The 19,733-nt window shown below is 36.1% G+C and overlaps 1 protein-coding gene across 3 annotated transcripts in view; it reads right to left on the bottom strand.

The window, feature by feature from the left end:
- The window catches only part of PHTF2 (putative homeodomain transcription factor 2), a 112,352-nt gene that overhangs the window by 13,664 nt on the left and 78,955 nt on the right, over positions 1-19,733 (bottom strand). For 2 of the 3 annotated variants that reach the window (XM_028119170.2, XM_088018614.1), the window contains exons 8-12: positions 14,903-15,089; positions 13,221-13,376; positions 8,064-8,282; positions 1,706-1,834; positions 27-299 (exon numbers count right to left, since the gene is read on the bottom strand). In XM_028119170.2, coding sequence (XP_027974971.1) covers positions 27-299; positions 1,706-1,834; positions 8,064-8,282; positions 13,221-13,376; positions 14,903-15,089 — 964 coding nt within the window. The remainder of the gene's footprint in view (positions 1-26; positions 300-1,705; positions 1,835-8,063; positions 8,283-13,220; positions 13,377-14,902; positions 15,090-19,733) is intronic. The other variant, XM_028119179.2, reaches the window with a different exon arrangement.

Below are 19,733 nucleotides of genomic sequence, written 5' to 3'. Positions count from 1 at the left end.
TACTCAGAATTCTATATTATACCCACCTGTTTGTAAGTTCTTTCTGCTACACAGAGCAAAAAGAAGAAAATCCACACAAGAGACACACGAACCACAAAACTTATTATAACCATAGAAAGAACTATGACATCTTCATTAGAACCAAATGCAATCACATAAAGTTCTGAAGCAGAATGTGCTGTGAGTTGTTCCAAGTCTGTAGCTTGGGAGAGTCGGAAAACAAATGGAGTTAAACCCAGGATTAGAGAGATTGCATTTCCAAAAATCTGGTATCCTATTCCTGGTATATGGCTGTTCACCTTTACAGAGAGAGAGAAAAAAAGAAAAAAAAAAAAGTACACAAATTTTATCTACAGTAAAATGAATTCTTATTAAGCATTATTTTATTTATAGCCATATGAAACATTTTGTTAAAACATATGAGATAATGAAATTCAAATTTACTCAAAGTTTGGAGAGCATATTACAGGGAAACTGTAAGTCATTATGTCTTCAGTGTTAAAAATAGTTCATTATCAGATTTCTAATTCACTAAATAGATGCAAAAGGATGAACTATCTTGGTCTTACCTAGATCTGGAAAAAAAATTCTATGTATCTCATTATTTCAAAAGTTAGAAATATTCATATATACTTTAATATTAAAAAGAATGAGATCTCATATCCACTTAAGCTCAGTTCATAAAAACAAAAATTAAGAATTCTACTTATTTAATAAATTTGCAATTTGTATTTTCCTTCAAAGAGCACAAAATACAAATGGATATCTCCTTAAACTCTAAAACCATTTCAGAAGAGACAGTATGTTAGAGGGGGAAAAATTAAGAAAGGGGGAAAAAGGGGAATTACAGAAAAGGAAATTAGAAATTAAATAATGGGAAATATAAGACTGGTAGGACTATGAGGGATCTTAAATACCAGCTAACTTTCTATCATCATATTATACATTCTGTAAATGACCTGCTGGTTCACAGGCAGTTAAGGTATGGAGAACCAACTAGACCCAAATCTCCAGAGACCCCTTCTGCATAAGTAATAGGAAAGAGATCAATTTCTAGAGCAGTTACTTTCATTTCTGTCCTCCAGAAAGTGTGCACCACAGTTCTCACACAATGAACAACAGACAAGAAATTTAGAACTGCAAGTTAAATTATGACTAGCTTCCAGAGGAATCAGATAAAATTTAAAAACTGTGTCTGATAAAAGACACAATTTAATAGAAATGGAAATTAAAACCCATAGTGTTTGTACTCTACCTCCTCAAACTACTCACAATCTTTACACCACTAGTTGCATTACTTCTATATATTTAAGCAAGTATCAAGACAAATACTCTATTTTGGAATTTTTGGGGTACTAATAAATAAATGAAGCAGGAGGGATGACACAGGAGAAAATAAGCCTTCATCAACACTTGTGTATCTAGCAGCTCCTCAGTTTGATCCATGAAAAGCAAAAGAAAGAATTAAGCATAAAAGAAGGAAATTTTAGATTGCACCATCTACTCTTGGTGAGAAGAATGAAAACACTAAAAGATGACAGTGGTTTGGTGATAAATCACCAAGTCAGAGCACCAAATACAAATAACTGTCTTTTTCAGGCTGAAGAAGTGAATAAGTTGTAAATATAACCTCCTGGTAATTATTCAATATATTAATAATTACTGTCTTATTCTTGAACTAAAAGAATAGAATTTAAAAACTCACTCTGTTCATTATCATTCCACTGATTTCAAGTACGGACATGTCTGCTTTCTTACAGTCATTGCCTTCCCACACTATAGCACTGATTTTTTCTAATCCTGGGTGGGAACTATGGAGCCAGGGCAAATGACTCTACAAAAAATAAACAGAAATAGGTGAATACATTCGTCACATTTCATAAATAAAATGTGTGTGTATATATAAACTATACTAAAAAACAAACTGGTGAATACACTTACCATATTTTATAAATAGAACACATATATGGGTATATATATATGGGTATATGTGTATCTACACACACCCAAAATCAGTGACATTAAAATTCCATCTTAATGTTAATTAGCATATACACTGAGCAGATGGCATATGAAATTACAGTTATAAAAAGCATATAAGTTAACTTCCTGTAACAGATATTAGTTAGGCAAGCTATTGTTCAAAAAACCTCTAAAATATGTCAGCAAAAGCACTCAGTTGTCAATCTGTCTACATAGTTACTAATATACTAATGTTTCAAGACAAATGGAGATCAATTTGTTCATTTTACTGACTCTCAAGTTTATGGTCATTCAATACAAAAACACATGACAGGTATGATTTAACCTTTTGGAAGACTAAACAGTGACACAAATCTCATCCTGAAAGAGACTCTCCCTCACACCCTCAGCCTCAGTATTTGATTTAGTTACTTTTCTGACATTTTAGTCTAGCCATTCCCCAAAGGATCGATTTAACTTTTTTTTTCGTTAGAGTAAATATTGCAAACGGAAGCACATGGAACTAGAAGTACTCTCCCAAGAATAAAGCATCTCTCAATGTTGCAAGAATAAAAAAAGAAAAGAAAAATTGAAAGCCTTAATACAAAGGATCAGACACTTAAGTTTGGGGTTTTTTGTTTGTTTTAGATTTATAATTTAAAAAATAAAACTGCAGGGCTCCTGGCTGGCTCAGTCGGTGGACTCTTGATCTCCGGGTTGTGAGTTCGAGCCTCACATTTGGGTGCAGAGATTACTTAAAAATAAAACCTTTAAAAAAAATAAATAAAACTTCAAAATAGGATAGTTGGGGATTAAAGATAGCAACAAAATTAATACAACACTAATCTTTACATTGTCAGATATTGATAAAAGAAGTAAACATTAAAAGATTAGACCCCAAATGGGATGACTCTATTTACATTACAGTATTGCTAACTTATTTATATAACATATTTCATTAAAATAACTTCTAACAATGAACAGAAGAATCTACTATAGTTATATTTATCCTCTGAAGAATAAAAATGTGATTAAAATATGGTAAAGATTTTTGGAAAACTTAAGAAATATAATATTTTCCTGTAAGAAGAATAGAATTGTATTGATTCATTTTGATTAAAGATATAAAATAATACTTTAATAATATGTAAGAAAACAGATATGGGAAGTTATTATCATTCTGACTTAAACATTAACTTTCTTTATGTAATGCCAGTAGCCATATTATTGGCAAAGCTCTTTTACATTTAGTTTATTTGACTATGAAGACGTTTCCTCTAAATATTTATCTTTTTTCCAAAGATTAGTATTTTAATATTACATCAACCATCACAGCATATATTTCACTACTGGAGAGCCTTAAAAACTGTAAAATACTAGTTATTAACTATCCACTTAATTCCACATATATTCCACGAAATATTCTAGCTAGGATAGAATTAATTTGTACCAAAACACATATCCAACTTCCCATGGAAATCTAGGTAATTATGAAATGGAACGGAACTACAAAGCCAGGAACAAGCGGGACAAGCTGAATACAGAGTATGAAGTCTGAGAGGCAAGGCTTCCACCACTGATTTACAGGCTCCTAATCTTTTTAAACTCTCAGTCTGTTAACAGTGAATTAATTGAAGGCTTCCCGATTACATGAAGCAAGCATATCAAGAAGGTCCATCTGGAGACAGAAATAGGAATTCAAGAAGTTCTTCACCTTCCTTCCAGAAGTATTCATTTTGCCCAGCTACCTTTGCAGTTACTCTAACTAGCATTTGATATCATCTTCCTATTTCTAGAAAGCCAGAAGGCAGGGGAAAAAAGAGCAACTAGAAACTGGTGAATTTAAAAAGAGTTAATTGAAAAAAAAAAAAAAACAACAACCAACCAACCCTATATCTGTGTGTGTGAAATATATTCTGAAGTAACAGTCTTGTTGAAACATGTACTGCCTACAGTGTATGAAGAAAACATCACATGAAACATTTTTCAAAAAGGCTCAAGGAAAACATCAGAGCAAATAATTCCATTTTATAATTTTATCACATAGATTCTTCTTAGTGTTTTTCAAACCAAAATTTGGAACTCTTTTAATGATTGTTCTTTATCCTCATTCAAAATCTCAACTGCTTTGCTCTGTGTTCATCCAGAACTGCCTGAAAACCTTAACACTTAAATGGTGGCATGTTTTAAGTAGATTCACCATGACAGCTGCTTTACTGGAGTTTCTACCTGTCAGAGCTGTACCCATTAAAATCTGGCTTTTCCTACTGAAAAATGAATTTCACTTGAACATGGCCTCATACTTCATTATATACTCAGCCATGATTAGAGGAGAGAGATTTTCTGCTGTAGAAATGTTTCAGTTACTATGGCCAAAGAAAATAAAACAGGGGTGCCTGGGTGGCTCAGTCATTAAGCGTCTGCCTTTGGCTCAGGTCATGGTCCCAGGGTCCTGGGATCAAGCCCCACCACGTCAGGTTCCCTGCTCTGCGGGAAGGCTGCTTCTCCCTCTCCCATTCCCCCTGCTTGTGTTCCCTCTCTCGCTGTGTTGTTCTCTGTCAAACAAATAAATAAATCTTTAAAAAAAAAGAAAAGAAAAAACGAAACAAAACTACAAATTTGGTAACAACCTGACTAGAACACATGGATTCAAATGCTCATTGTTACTTCATAAGGAGGGATTTTTTAGTCTTTATGGTGGGCAGAAAACAGTCCTCCAAACCTAATACAGACCTCAGTCAAATAAGAAAAAATACTGGTAGCTCTTCATTAAAGAGAGCTAATTTCCATTACATGGCTACTATTAAAACTGAAAATATTGAGGTTATTTTTTAGAAGCCTGAGAATACTAAATGTGTGTAAAATCAAGTCTTTAATCCAAAAGCAAAACCAATGTAAGCCTATGATACTAAAATTAATATGCAGACTAGAACATTAAAAATCTTATCAAAAAAGGAGCAGAATGGTGTGACAGATTTAGGGCCAATTTATTCTGTATAGCATGCATTAAAAAAATGTATTTCCTTTCCTTCACTTGATTTTATTTAAACATCTACTATGTACCAAGCACTGTGTGGTTCAACAATGAACAAAAGAACACATGGTCCCTGCGTCTATGCCTCTTTATGGTATCACTGAGAAAATAGCTCTCAGGCATTTTCCGAAATTTCAATTCCAGTTATTACACTCAGCTACGTAGATGAATCTCCAGATGACTCATCTAACACCCTATTCTCATGGATTGTTCATTGTTTTCTTTACTTCTTAAAATCCAGGGACCTTCAGCTACTCCCATGGCCACAGCCCGGATCTTGTCAACACACCGAATTGCTCGACTTCTGAACTGAGTCTTCAACCACAACTCCTCTTACTGAGTGTCTCAAACCTTCAATTCTAAAACACTTCTGAACACATCTATCCTTCAATCTATCACTCCTTTCTTGGTTTCATTTCCTTCTCAATCTAACACATCTAGATGCTTACCATACCCATTACTTCTTGGCCTCTCCTGTACCTTGAACTGCAACTATTTATTGAGCACCTACACTGTGTGACTTTGGGTGCATTATTTAATTCCAAGCCTCAATTTTTCTCATCTACAAAATAAATATATACAAGACACATTGCATTGTCATAGGTTGTGACAATTACATGACATAATGCATCAGGACTACTATGCACAGTGCCTGGCTGACAGTGAATGCTTTTTAAATGTTTGCTATTACTGATTACCGCAACTGTGTTCCACAGAGTATCACTCAACTGTGTGGATTGGATAACCACAAACTCATGGTTTCAGATTCCAGCTGGACCCTCAACAATATGGCAGCGTGACTCTTAATATGTTCATTGACTTGAATACATGTGCACACATACTCTCCATTTCCCACAAATGATAACTTCGAGGCTTCACCACCATCTACAAGCCCCCCAATCCTATCATCTCACTTACTGTTAATAGACCTCCTGCACCCTCATCATCCTGCTTTCTCTGGGCACTTCCTCCTCCTCCTATCTCAGCAGAAGATGTGTTCTCCTTCCTATTGAAGGCAAAACTTCCTAATTATGCTTCCCCTCCAGAATCTTAAGAAATCATACTCAACAATGTTTTCCCCAGTGTGTCTCAGTCCTTCCCTCCTGATTTTCCCAGGTACACATATGCTTGAATATGTCACATCTCAAGGGGGTGGGGACCACAACTTTCCCTCAATTCTATTTCCCCATCTTTTAACAATGTTTATGGCTTAATTTGCAGCCCCAAATTTTAAATTTCAGTATTCAAACTTATCAATCCCTTCATTTTTGATGTTTGCTTGTGTTTTTTGTATCTTCTTTAAAAAATTCTTCTCTTGAGCGTGGAGCCTGCTTGGGATTCTCTGTCTCCCACCCCCTCTGCCCTCCAACCTGCCACTTACCCTCTCTGTCTAAAAAATAAAATAAAATGAAATAAAATAAAATAAAACGTAATTTCTTCTCTTATCGAGAGTAACTAAAATTTTTCTCCTATATTTTCTCGAAAATAATTTAAAGTTTGCTTCTTCACATTTAGGAACTATTTGCAATATATTTTTGTGTAATCATTTGGCCTACAACTATATACTGAAGAGTCCATCCTTTTCCCACTAGTCGTAATGCCACTTATGTCATATATCAGGGATCCATATAGACACGTACTACTTCAGGGTTTTCTATTACGTCCCACTGGTCTATTTGTTTATATACTACCTTGGTCTGCTTGGGCTGCTATAACAAAATACCACGGACTAGATGGCTTAGAAACAACAGACGTCTATCTCTTACAGTTCTGGAGGCCGGGAAGTCCAAGACCAAGGTGTTGGCAGATTTGGTGTCTGATGAGATCCCACTTCCTGGTTCATAGACTACCCTCTTTTTGCTGTAGGCTCACATGGTGCAAGGGGCAAGGGAGCTCTCTGGGGTCTCTTTCCTTGGGCACTAAACCTGTTCATGGGTGCTCCATTCTTAAGACCTAATCATCCTCCGAAGGCCCCATCTCCAAATACCATCACCTGGGGCATTAGGTTTCACCATATGAACTGATGGGGGGGAGGGGGGAGGCACAAACATTCAGGCCATAGCATACAACTATACCATACTATCTTTATTAATTACTATACTTTTAAAGTAAAATTTTGTATCCAGTAGGGAAAGTCTCCCTGTTTTTCTCCAAAATTGTTTTAGTTATGCTCAACATTTTGCTCTTTACTGTGGACTTTAAATCAGTCTAAGTTCAACCAGACAGACAAACATAACTGGTAGGATTTTGATAGAAAAAGCAGTGATAATGGGTATCTCTGACATGTTTCTGCATTTAACAGAAATACTCCTATAATTTCATTATTAAATATGATAGGTTTTTAGAAGGTTCTTTGGTAGCTACCCTTTAGCAGATTAAGTAAGGTCCCTTCTAACTTTAATTTTCTAAGAGCTTAGTTGTTGGTTTAATTATTAGGATCTGATGAGAAGTTACGTAAGAGAAAGAAGAGGAAGAGTGAGGATTTTAAATGACCACAGGTTTCCGGACTGGTGAGTGCATGGATGGAGACGTCATTCGCTAAGATTTTGAGAGCCATAAGAAAAACAGATTTATGAGGGAAGATGGGGTCTTTGGTTAAATTTGAGATACTGGTGGGAGATTCAAAAGAAGATATGGCATAGACATGTGCTGTGCAATATGGCACCCTACTCACACATTGCCACTAAGCACTTGAAAAGTGGCTAATCCAAATGAGATGTGCTGTAAAGGTTCACAATAGATTTTGAAGATGTAGTATAAAAAAAGTAAAATATTTCATTAGTATTTTTCACACTGGTTATTTGGTGAAGTGATAATAACTCTCAGGAAGATACGTTTGCAAGGTGACAGACAAAACCATAATATAAATACTGAAATTCTATGTTCCAATGAAGCCAGACCACAGCTCACATAAAAAGGAAAAAAAAAACAAAATAAACAAACAAAAAACCCCATAGGAATTCTACTTTAATTGAATGTAAGCTTTTTTTTCACCTCTATAAAATTTGTACATACATTTAAAAAAGCTGGACTGAGAGCCCCAAATAACCCAATGCTGTAAACCAACCTGATGAAAAGGGTCGTCTCTATATTCTTTTTTCACACTTGGATTAATCTGAGGATTTTCCATATCTGTCTCACTGGTACAAGATGACCGGCACTCTGCACAGTGTAACAAGTCTTCCCATAATACATCTTCTGTTTCAGATTCTGGCCTTGTACTCTCAGAATCCTGTCTGGAACTTGAACAGCGAGAGCTGCAACTAGTACCCGATTTAGGGGCATCCTGAAATCAAGATATTCTTTGACATTAATACAATTTATGTACCCTTTCCAACTCAAAGGGTTCTATCAGAACCATACATTGTTACTTTTTGCTACAACAACAAATACACCGTCAAATGACAGTGGGACTGAGAGCAAAACATTAAAAATATGTTAGTTTTTAAGGAATAACAAAATTTCCTCATATCAAAATTTATTTGATTTCACAGCTCAGCTCAAGTGTCGTTTTGCATGCAAAGGTTGTGTCGGTTTCCTCCTAAATTTTTATACAAAGTTCAAAATTCAGGCAGGCAGAGACTAGCCTAAGTTCGTATGGCTATTATTTTATCAGTATATATATTGGTATTATATTATCAGTGAATATTAACCAACTTTAACTAATGTGTTTAATGGAGTTACTTTCTTACTCTAGTCTTTTTTTTTTTTAGCAAGAGTAGATCTCATGTATTTACTGTTTTTGTTTTTCAAACAGAAGTTCAATGAATTGATGTAAAATTAATAAATAATCTATACCAGGAAGATAATTGCCAACTCTTATTTTTGAGATAATCTATGGTATAGAAGTGAAAAACTAAAAGGCACAAGTTAAATAATTTCTAATCAATTTACTTTTCTCCTAGGAGTTGTTATCGTACAAAATAAATACTTTTGAGTAAAAGTTTGATTTAATAATTCAAAATAACTTTCACTGAATAAAGAATGGTAATAGCCATCCTTACAGCCAAGTATCCTGAAATTTTCAGATTTGTTTTTAGTTATCCTCTGTCACTAAGATTGCCAATTTTGCCTTCAAATGTTTTAGATGTATCCCTTTCTTCTTCTCAGGATATCATCAGAGTTCAGACTTTATCATCCACACATTGTTTGCTATAAAGAGCCTCCTAATTGACCACTATCTGAAAGGCCTTTCCTATTTTCCAGATGAATCTTCCTAAAGGGAGCTTTTTTTTCACTCGTCCGACCAAAGTCCTTCAGTGACTTCCACTGCTCTCCTGGATAAAGTTCAGATCCCTTCACCAGCAAGCTTGTCTTCAAATGTGCTACTTTTGGACTCTGTTCTCCACTCGTCCCTACCATAACCCTCTCCTCCAGTGACAGTGGGCTCCTCCCTAGTCCCTAAACACAGCTTGTTCTTTGTCCCTCTAGACTCTGATTATGTGTCTACCTTGTATCCTACTTTCCTTTACAGCCTACTCAACCAAGTGTCAGGAAAACACCATTTCTATCCCTTTCTAGCTGGCTTACCTTGTCTCTGACCCTTAGTTTAGTCTTCCGGCAATGGGGAATAAAACTATCTATCTTAAAGAGACACTGAAAATTAAATGAGCACTGTAGCTTTTAATACAAACCAGGTACAAAGCAGAGGCTCCACAAATGTTAGTTTTGAAGCCTTCTATTTAGAGTGATCCCTTTGTCCCTAAAGTGAGGTATTATTTATTTCCATGATGATAAATTTTACATTGCTATTCAGCATGTATAATATTGTCTGTTATTAAATGTTCATGTATTTAATATTCTCAAGTAAGTCATAACTCTCAAATGCACCGTAAGTCAACAGAAGACAAAAACCAATTTTTTTTTGCCACTCTTACCACATGTAACAAAATATCTTGAATGAATGAGACAGGTGATTGATAATTATTGATAATAGAATGGGGCACCATGAATATAATATTTAGTGTGTTGATTAGGGATTTATTTATGGGAGGAGAATTATCTGTTTGAAGGAGAAGTAAAAATGTTTTGAAAGAGTTGAGCAAGAAAGTAAGTAGAGAAATAAAAAGAAAAAAAAATTCAGAAAGAAAAAAGGTTAAGAATCAGTCTGCTTTGTTTTATAAAAAGCACTCCAAAAATGTTTGATTCACTAACGTCAACCAGAATACTTGAAGCATACAGTTTTTATCACAACTGTTTTCATTAGGTAGTAAGGCACAGAAAGTATTAAGTAACCAGTAATTGATAATTTAAAATTTTTGATAAAGCTAGTTTATTATCTATGACTAATTTCTGATGCAGACTTGCTAATCAGATACAGAAATGAGTAACAAGATTAAAGACCTGATAAAAACTAATGGGTGATTTCAGAGATAAGGAAGTATCTTTAATTATTTATAAAAGCATATTGCCAAATACTGATTAATAAGTGGGCCACTTTACAAATGTAAAATCTAAAAATTATGACCTATAACCACTTATATGTCAAGCAGAATTTTACCGGCAACATTTAGGTTATTAATGGCCACTCTGAATTTCACTAAAAATTGCTGGAAAAAGGCTAAAAATTGGGAATTTTTGAACTAAAGAATATAGCTGAGTTAACAGCTCATTTAATTTGGTTTGGTCTGCTTATTTTAAATCTTTAGACAGATAGCTAAAACTGAGCATATAATCAAATTAAGGGGAGAAAAATTATTTATTTGAAGGAATTAAGAATTTATAACACAAATGCTTTGTGCCAGGCAACTGTGCATAATCTTATTTAATACTAACAATCTGAGGAGACTAGTCTCCTCTCTACCATACAGATGCAGAAACTGAGACTCAGAGAAGTTAAACAATTTTTGCAAAGTCACTTAAATGTTCTGAGTCTAAGCCCATGGTTTCTTCATTATGCTTCCCATCAAATGATACCTTCCTTAGATGAAAAGCTAATTTTCAATAGGGAATAAAAATTGAAAGATGCTTGTAGAGTTAAACAAAGCAGGAGAAAGTAGTAAACAGGGCAAATGCTTAAAGGAAGCTATCAATTCCACAGGACACCTCCTATTCCAGATAATCAAGTAACTCCACCAGCATCTTCCCAGCAGGAGACTAGAAGAAGACAACCAGATAGACACAGCAGATAGTAGAAAAAGGCAAGAAACTGGGGCAGGGGTGGGGGTGGGAGAGTTGAGGGGTGGGAGGAAGGGGAGTTAAGTGACAGTCTACACACTAAATGACAAGATCACCACCTCATCCCCAATCCCCTGGATGCCAAACACCAAGGCAGCCTAGTATAATATCTACTACTCCCACACCACCAGAAGATTGGATGATTCTCCCTGAAAAACTAAAAACCCCTAAAAAGTGTATCTATACATATTGACATACGGGAGGCTTATAAAAAGTGGCTGTGTCCCTAACCAATCATTTTATAGGAAGACCATGAGTTCTACCGAGGCACAAAGTGCTTTCCAAAATGCTTTCTTTGTGTCTCACTCTTTGAAGATTTTTTTTTTTAATTTATTAATTTGACAGAGAGAGAGAGAGAGAGAGAGCAGGAACACAAGCAGGGGGAGTGGGAGAGGGAGAAGCAGGCCTCCCGCTGAGCAGGGAGCTTGATGTGGGACTCGATCCCAGGACCCTGGGATCATGACCTGAGCCGAAGGTAGACGCTTAACGACTGAGCCACCCAGGCGCCCTTTGTGTCTCACTCTTAAAGAAAACATATCACCAGTAATTTGAAGAGAACAGAGTAATACATACATAAAGATGTCAAACAACAGTACAACACTACCCATATCCTGTCTCAATTTTGCTTCTTCAAAGGAGTTTTTGTTTTGCTTTTTAAAACTACCCTGTGAGGTTGGCTTGATTTGGGAGAGTCAAAATTTTCTTGAACTGAAATGCACCTTTTAAGATATTTTCTAGTCTAAAGCTCCCTACTTTGCAGATGAAGAATTTGAAGGCCAGGTTTTAATTGCAGGTAATTTTTACATCATTAAAAAAAAAGATTTAAAACAATCAATGCTAACTAGCTAGTTATCAGCGTTACTTAGCTTGAAACCCAGAAGACTTTAGGCAACATATTTATTTAAAAGTTAAGATCAGTAGAATATTATTCTGCCTTTCAAGAACCTCAAGAGTTCAAAATATAGCTGCAAACCAAGGAGAGCAAAGATTATGGGGTGAGAATACCACCTCTAAAGCCAAATAATTTATCTATTGTTGGCTGAAGACCTCCTTCTATAGAAGGCCCTGAATCCCTTCCAGTACGAACTGACTTCTGACTGAGAAATTCACAAGACTGAATTTCACAAGGATCAGGGGACAGTATATCAGATGATCTGGGTGAAGGCAATGAGCAGACACAGTGGCATTAGTGTGTGTCTAACGGCAGCCACTGAGAGAAGAAACACAGCCAGGGTCACCACTAAGATTAAATAGAGATATAACCACAGAGAAGATTGTATGAAGAACAAGTAACTCTTCTAAGCTTAAAACAATCAAGGTATTCACACTCCAGAACAGCATAATATCTTATTTTTCAGCAGTATAGCCCTAAATCAAGAAAAAAATTCTAATATAGTCTAGAAGGAGAAGGCAATGTTTATCAAAAAAGTGTCATAAGTGCCATTTGCCTTGAAGTGAGATAATGAAATGTTCTGTCCTTACAATAAAAACTAAAAATACAGTTGAATGAAATTCTTTTTCTATTTAAATAGTTTCAAGGGACGTGATAATTTCAAGAGATGTGATAAAGTTGGAAAAGGGTTAGGGAAAAACAAATATTAATAAAGAAAGAATCAAAGAAGAAAAAAGAATTGAATTTTATAATATGGGCAATTTAATAACTAGTGATAATAACATGAAGAAAGTCACTTAGAATGATAACTGCTATGATCCAGAAGCTATAAAGCCTTTCCAACTGCAAAAAAGACTAACACAGGAGTTCACAAAGTGTCTCTCTAGGATGGCTGTCTTTAAAAGTAAACAACAAACTGAACGGATGAGTCTTCAGAGATAATGCACAAAATGAGTACAAATGTATAGCTCTCTATCATGTGTGCAGGACATAAATTTAAAACTGCTACCCTATAAATCCAGATAATATAACAAGATAATTGATACTGATCGGAAATATTTATTTCAATAATTATATTCAATTGTTGAAAGAAGTTGTAAATTAGTAACACATAAAATAGGTACATATACATATATGTAAGGACAAAGTATATACCTCATTAGGGTAATGTTTCTTATAATGGTGTGGCTTTCTGTTCCGAAGAATGCTCTCAGAAGTCCTGTCCACATGACGGCGTAATGGGTATCCTGTTTCAGGACCTTCCTCACTGGAGACTTCATCAGAGACATTTGCTATTGTCCTTTGAGTATCCTAGGTTGGGAGTACACAAAGAGAATTACTGGTAATTTATGACTGAATTGGTAGCTTTAAAAATGTAAAATTTTAAATTATATGTACACACATGTGCGTACACCTTCAAATAATCTTCAAAAACCTCAAAGTGATTGATTAGTATTAACTGATCTTCTTTAAAAATGTCTTAAATTAGTGACTATACTGTCATTTCAACTTTAAGAGTAATTCAACAGCCATTTGTCAAATATTGTCCTATAACATTTCTGTTCATGAAAGGATTTGAAATAGCTTAGAAAATTAAGAATATAAAATAGCATAAAGGTAGAACAGAGACCATTTAAAAGAAGCTGAGAAAACAGAGATGAACTAATTATACTATTTCTACAAACCCCAAATGCCATCAATTTTAAGACCATTACTGATTTAATAATGACATGAGGCAGGAGGAAGTAAATAGTAGTTGCATGCGTGTACGTATCAGACAGACAACATTATGTACGTACCAATTTGTAAGACACATCCAGAGTTTGGAAACTCTGAAATTGAGAGACCCCAGAGCTTAAGTTTTATTGATATTTTCATGTTCCTCTCATATAACTTTAGTAGGTAATAAATAGCTGAAAATGTGTTTGAAAGCTGTATGACTGAAATCTTATCTGTTGAGTGATGTAGTGATCTGAGGCTCACATTATCAGAGAGCTAAATGCTTCAAAAATCCAAAATCAGAATAAGGGATTTTATTTCACTGAGGCCCCATGCTACTGACTGTATAGCTACTGGTACTGAAAACACACATATTGTCAAGTAGTTAATACATACTTCACTCAAAATTGAAGAACACAAATGTTCATGCTCCCATTTCTATATGTAACAGAAGCAACATCTTTTAATTTGGCCATATTTTTTTAACTAAGTTTTTTAAAGAAAAAATTATTTAACCAAAGAAATTCAGCAAAACAGAGAGATATTACATTAGGCTTTGTTACAATAAATGCAAGATTTCATTATTATTTTGGAAAAGTAAACAACTGTTATTCTTAACAAATACGTCCTCAATAAGAATTTTTTTCAAATTAAAAACAAAACAAATGTGCTGACACCAAAGGTAATGAAGGTAGGAAAAAACAAGGTAGTATTTTCTTTTGGGGAACATGAATGGAAAGCCAGATTCCTAGTTCAGTTTCTAAAATAATTTAGATGTTCCATTTAAACAAATTTGCACACACACACACACACACACACACACACAGAAATGAGGAAAGAGAAGACAGGATTTAACAAACATCAACTATAAATTATAAAGTGCCTTAACATTTTGGAAAAATTGGAGCTATCAATCAATGCAGAAGGTGCCAAGTTATAGTGGCAATCAAGTTTATTCATGTAACTTTATTTGATTTTCAACTTTATCAGTGTGACTTATAACAGCTCACAGAATAAATTTTGGAGAAAATACAGAGTTCAAAGGTGATTCCAATGTCTAAGTCACTTTTCATTCTCTGATGTAAAATCACACAAACTATTTTAGATATCACACTGACTTTGCTGGGAATGTTCCTCAGTGTTCCTGGGTGCCAGGCTGCCTCTTCTGGTCGAACAGTTTCACACTGAGGTTCATGGCTTTGGATTCCCTCTTCACTGCTTTTAACAGTCTTTTTCCCTTCAAGGGATACATAGCCATTGTCAGTCTCCGTTGATTTATCAATTGAATTCTTTGCTTTCTTTGATCTAAAAAGAAAAAATTGCATAAGCATGTTATGTGGACTTAGCTTATTTTAGATGAGTTACTGATTGAACTTATGATGTTAATTAAATCTGGTAGTTATTTTGCAGAATGGCTTCCTTATTTTTACAATAAGTAACTTAGAAATATAATACCTATCATATAAAATAAATCAGTAGTTGTAAATCAATGCCCTCATTCAGTTTACTTGATAGGTTTTGAGGTCTTAACAAATAGCAACTCTAAGAGACATGCCCTAACTTATCAAACGACTCTTGGTCAAAATCACTTGGTCTTTGCACAAAATCTATGATCAAAATTTTGCCAATTTTATTATGGTTAATAATATACTGTAAAGTTTTATTTAAAAAACTGTTTCTCTAATTATTAGATTAATTTGCAGTTAGTGGTTTAACTTGGTTTTAACACTTTCATTTACCCAAATACTATTAGGATAAATACATAAGTATCCCTGATAAATTCATTTTAGTGTTCAAAGGAGCCACAGGACCTATTGTAACATAAAAATATATGAAGAAAAGGAAAACCTTATAATACAAGTTTCTAAATAATGGAAGAAGTAGAAATGAAGAAAACCAAAAAAATAAAGAAGTAACTTCTCTCACCCACTGAAATACTCTGGAAAAAATATTACCATCATGTAGCCATTAATTACCTAAAAGGCTACCACTGATGTTCTTCATCTATAGGAATTTAATTTTTTCAATACACAAAATACAACATGGAAAGTAATAAACAAGACATTTTGATTAATAGGCCAAAGCTTGAGGAGTCTTCTTCAGAGACTACAGTGGGTGGAAGAATAGCTATCCAAAAGAAATGGTTAGTAGAAATATAGTGTAAGTCCCACACAAAATTAAAATGTGCTCAATGCAGATTAAGTTTATCATGAAATTTATTAAAAAGCAATTGCATTTAATTTTACTTAAATAAATCCCCTTGAATTTTCTGCAGAGTATCCATTTTGCAAGAAAAAAAATTAGTATATTGCCTTCATACAGGTGAAAAAACAAAAGTTTTTTAAAAATGCACAAAAGAGGGGCATCTGAGTGGCTCTCAGTTGGTTAAGTGTCTGACTTAGGCTCAGGTCATGATCTCAGGGTCCTGGGATCCAGCCCCTCGTCAGGGCATCAGGGCTCCCTGCTCAGCGGGGAGTCTGCTTCTCTCTCTCTCTGCCCCTACCCCCACTCATGCTTGTGAGTGCTCTCACTCTCTCAAATAAATAAATAAATAAATAATCTTTAAAAATGCACAAAAGTGGGGCGCCTGGGTGGCTCGTCGGTTGGGTGTCTGTCTGCCTTTGGTTCAGGTCATGATCTCAGGGTCCTGAAATCGAGTCCCACATTTGCTCCCTGCTCGGCGGGGACCCTGCTTCTTCCTCTCCTCCCTGCTTGTGCTCTGTCGCTATCTCTGTCTCTCTCAAATAAATGAATAAAATTTTTAAAAAATGCACAAAAGAATTATCTTTAACACTGGAGTTACTCAGTCCTACTGGAATCTTTTAGAACTGTATAGGACCTTAGAACTCACCTATTCTAAATGCACATTTTACAAACAATGGATCAGAAAATATAAAGAGGTCTAAGTAACTTACGTAAGGTCACACAACCAGTTAGAGGCAAAGTTCGCACTAGAATTACTGACCTTCTAACCATGAGGGTAAATTATATTCTCCACACTACCTCCAAATGCCCACTCTTGGGGAAATTGCCTGATAGGATTTCTTCTTAACACACTCATCAAAGCCTAGAAAGCTTTTGTTTTATACAAAAACAAAAGCTTCTCCTTTCTGACCTTATCCCGCAAGATTACTAAAGGGGACAGACAGACAGACCCCCACTTCCCACCTGCTTCACAGAGCTCTGATGCTTTCTAGTCGTTCAGAACACATCCCAACAGAGTTGCAAGGCTCAGGAGCCCCATCTTTTGACCTTTTTCTTCCTATATGACCCTGAGAGACATGGCGAGGCCAAGGGAAAGAGCCACAGAACAAAGATCACTTAAGAATGGAAGAGGGAGGGCGCCTGGGTGGCTCAGATGGTTAAGTGTCTGCCTTCGGCTCAGGTCATGATCCCAGGGTCCTGGGATCGAGTCCCGCATCGGGCTCCCTGCTCGCCTGCTTCTCCCTCTGCTTCTCTCTCTCTCTGTCTGTGATGAATAAATAAATAAAATCTTAAAAAAAAAAGAGTTAAAAAAAAAAGAATGGAAGAGGGAAGGAAAAAATGGATTAAAGTAGAGAGGAAGGGCAAAAATAGAAAATAAATGGTACAGAGAAAACTTGTGACCTTCTCGGCCTCAGGAAGAAAGTGATAAAAACACCAGTTATTAATTACCCCCATCACCTCTCCCTTGAACATTGTGCAACATGTAGATGTAGAAAAAGACCTGAGGGAGGTAAAGATCCTAATATGCCAAAAATGCGAGAAACTCAAAAGACAGAGAAGGCGTGTGCTGGAAAGGTATCTGAAGTTTCCTGGAAATTACACTGGGCTGGAAAAACGGGGAAAAGGAGATGAATGAGGTGAAAGAAGACTGGAGAGTTGGAAGAACCATTAATCAGACAGGATAAGCAAGGGGCGAAATATATTTTGGAAGAAGGACAGAAATGCTGGGACTTAAGGGCCTAGGAACACCCTTAGAAAGATCACTAGGCAGTTGAAAACATTGTCTGGAGGCCGGTAGTCAGTGTAGAAAAAGTGGCTGAAAACTTGCAGAGCGAACCAGAACCCTAGTGGGCAAAAAGATAAGGCCCTAGTAAAGAGGGCTTTGAATCTGTAAGAAGTGCTGCTTCAGGGATTTTTCTAAGGGGAAGGTACTCCTTCCTCACCAGGACAGGGTAAAGACTGTTAATGCACTAATAGTACCCACTGCACACCCCTTTCAGCTATCTCTCTTCCTCTCTTCTGTCTGCCTACTTCCAGTCTCCTCTGGGTTGTTTCTTTCCCCACTATCTCCTCAAAGTACACAGGACACTCTCAGGAGACACGAACAATAAGTCAGCAGCTTGCTGATGTTTCTTAGGAACTAAATGCAGGTTAAGTTGCAAACCAAGCTGAAAGGACAAAGAAAATACTAGATATACGTACCACCCTCAGAGTTTACAGCGTGGCTCAAAATACAAATTGAGGCCACTTGGTGGCTGGTATTAACAGCTCTTGCGTGAGAACTGCGGCCGCAACACAGCAGGGGCCGCCCAGCCGCAGGCAAGAAAGGCTGGTGCTGCATTTGAAGACAAGTTGAGGCAAGGTGTCAGGCGCAGCCCAGTTGGGTGAGGAAGGGGCTACATCCAGAGATTAACTCAATCAGTAAGTGTACTGAGGATAGTGGGAACCAGGTTTTTCAGTGATGGCGAAGGAAGATATAAAGACAAGATCAAATGAACTTTGAGGGCTGTATTTGAACTGGAGCTACCATTGCAAATCCATGGCTTACAATACATCTAAATATAGAGATAAATATAAATGTAGAGGGATAAGCACGCGCGCGCGCGCGCGCGCACACACACACACACACACACACACACACACACACACACACACACACACACACACACACACACACACACACACACACACCTTTCTAGCTCTACCCCAGAGAAGGTCTAGGGGTAGTAACACCACAACAGCAATAAGCACTTGGAGCACTCAGATCTTGCTCTCTATATACCACCCTCCTCGAAGAAATGGCTGACTCCAAGGCTGAGGCAGAGGAAGGACAAGCTGCACCTAAAAAACACTGTTGCCCTAGAAAGTAAGAAAGTAATCAAAGAATGAAAGGGACCTATCAAAAAAGACAAACTGCTCAAAGGGGCTCCACTGGCCAATTTAGGCCATTCTGATCATCAAAATGAATAATGACATGAATAAATTGAAAAAAATAGAAATCCGTGAGCAAATAAATAGGGGAAAGCCTATCCTTAAAGCAAAATGCCAACTAATAAATGCAGAAGGAATGATGAATTTAGGAAAATCACCGTTTGGCAACCATCATAGCAGTAATTCATGTAATCATCATTGCATGTTAAAACTAGAAGGTGAAGGTGGGATAAGAAATGGGTTATTTTTATAATCTTAGTGTGTCTCCACATAGGACATTTGTTGATTATAAAGGGAAAATAAATTTACAATGGAGAAATCTGGCAGATATTAATCAAGTGATTAATGTAAATATCATCAGTATGGGGACAAATTTATGTTGTCTGCCACTTGACAGGATGCAAAGAGCTACATATCACTTCTACCATATTCCTGCCAAAAATGCATAACTGGTTTTAATAAAGAAACATCACACTACTAACTCAGTATTATGGGGCTAATTGTTAAACAACTAGCTCTCCAGAGGTAAAAAGTCCTTATTTGTAGTGTTTCCTGATTTCCATGGTGTAAATAATCCCACCATGACCAATTTAAAGGGCCAACTGATAATGCTGACCTAGGAGTTGGGAAGAGACACCCATATTCCGCACTCACAAGTCCCTTGGAATCTGATCCTGACCAGGGACACAAACCAAAATTAAGGGACTTTGTGCAAAGTGACTGCCTTGTAGTCTTCAAAAATGTGAAAACCACGAAACTTTAGGAAAGGCTGATATCTGCTCCAGAATGAAGGAGACAAGAGAGACACGACCC

The sequence above is a fragment of the Eumetopias jubatus genome, unplaced genomic scaffold (assembly GCF_037043125.1).
Source record: "Eumetopias jubatus isolate StellerSeaLion01/CBP00866 unplaced genomic scaffold, mEumJub1_p1.0 scaffold_14, whole genome shotgun sequence".
NCBI lineage: Eukaryota > Metazoa > Chordata > Mammalia > Carnivora > Otariidae > Eumetopias > Eumetopias jubatus.
The sequence above is the reverse complement of the archived record's forward strand: the minus strand, read 5'-3'. Positions and strand labels throughout refer to the sequence as shown.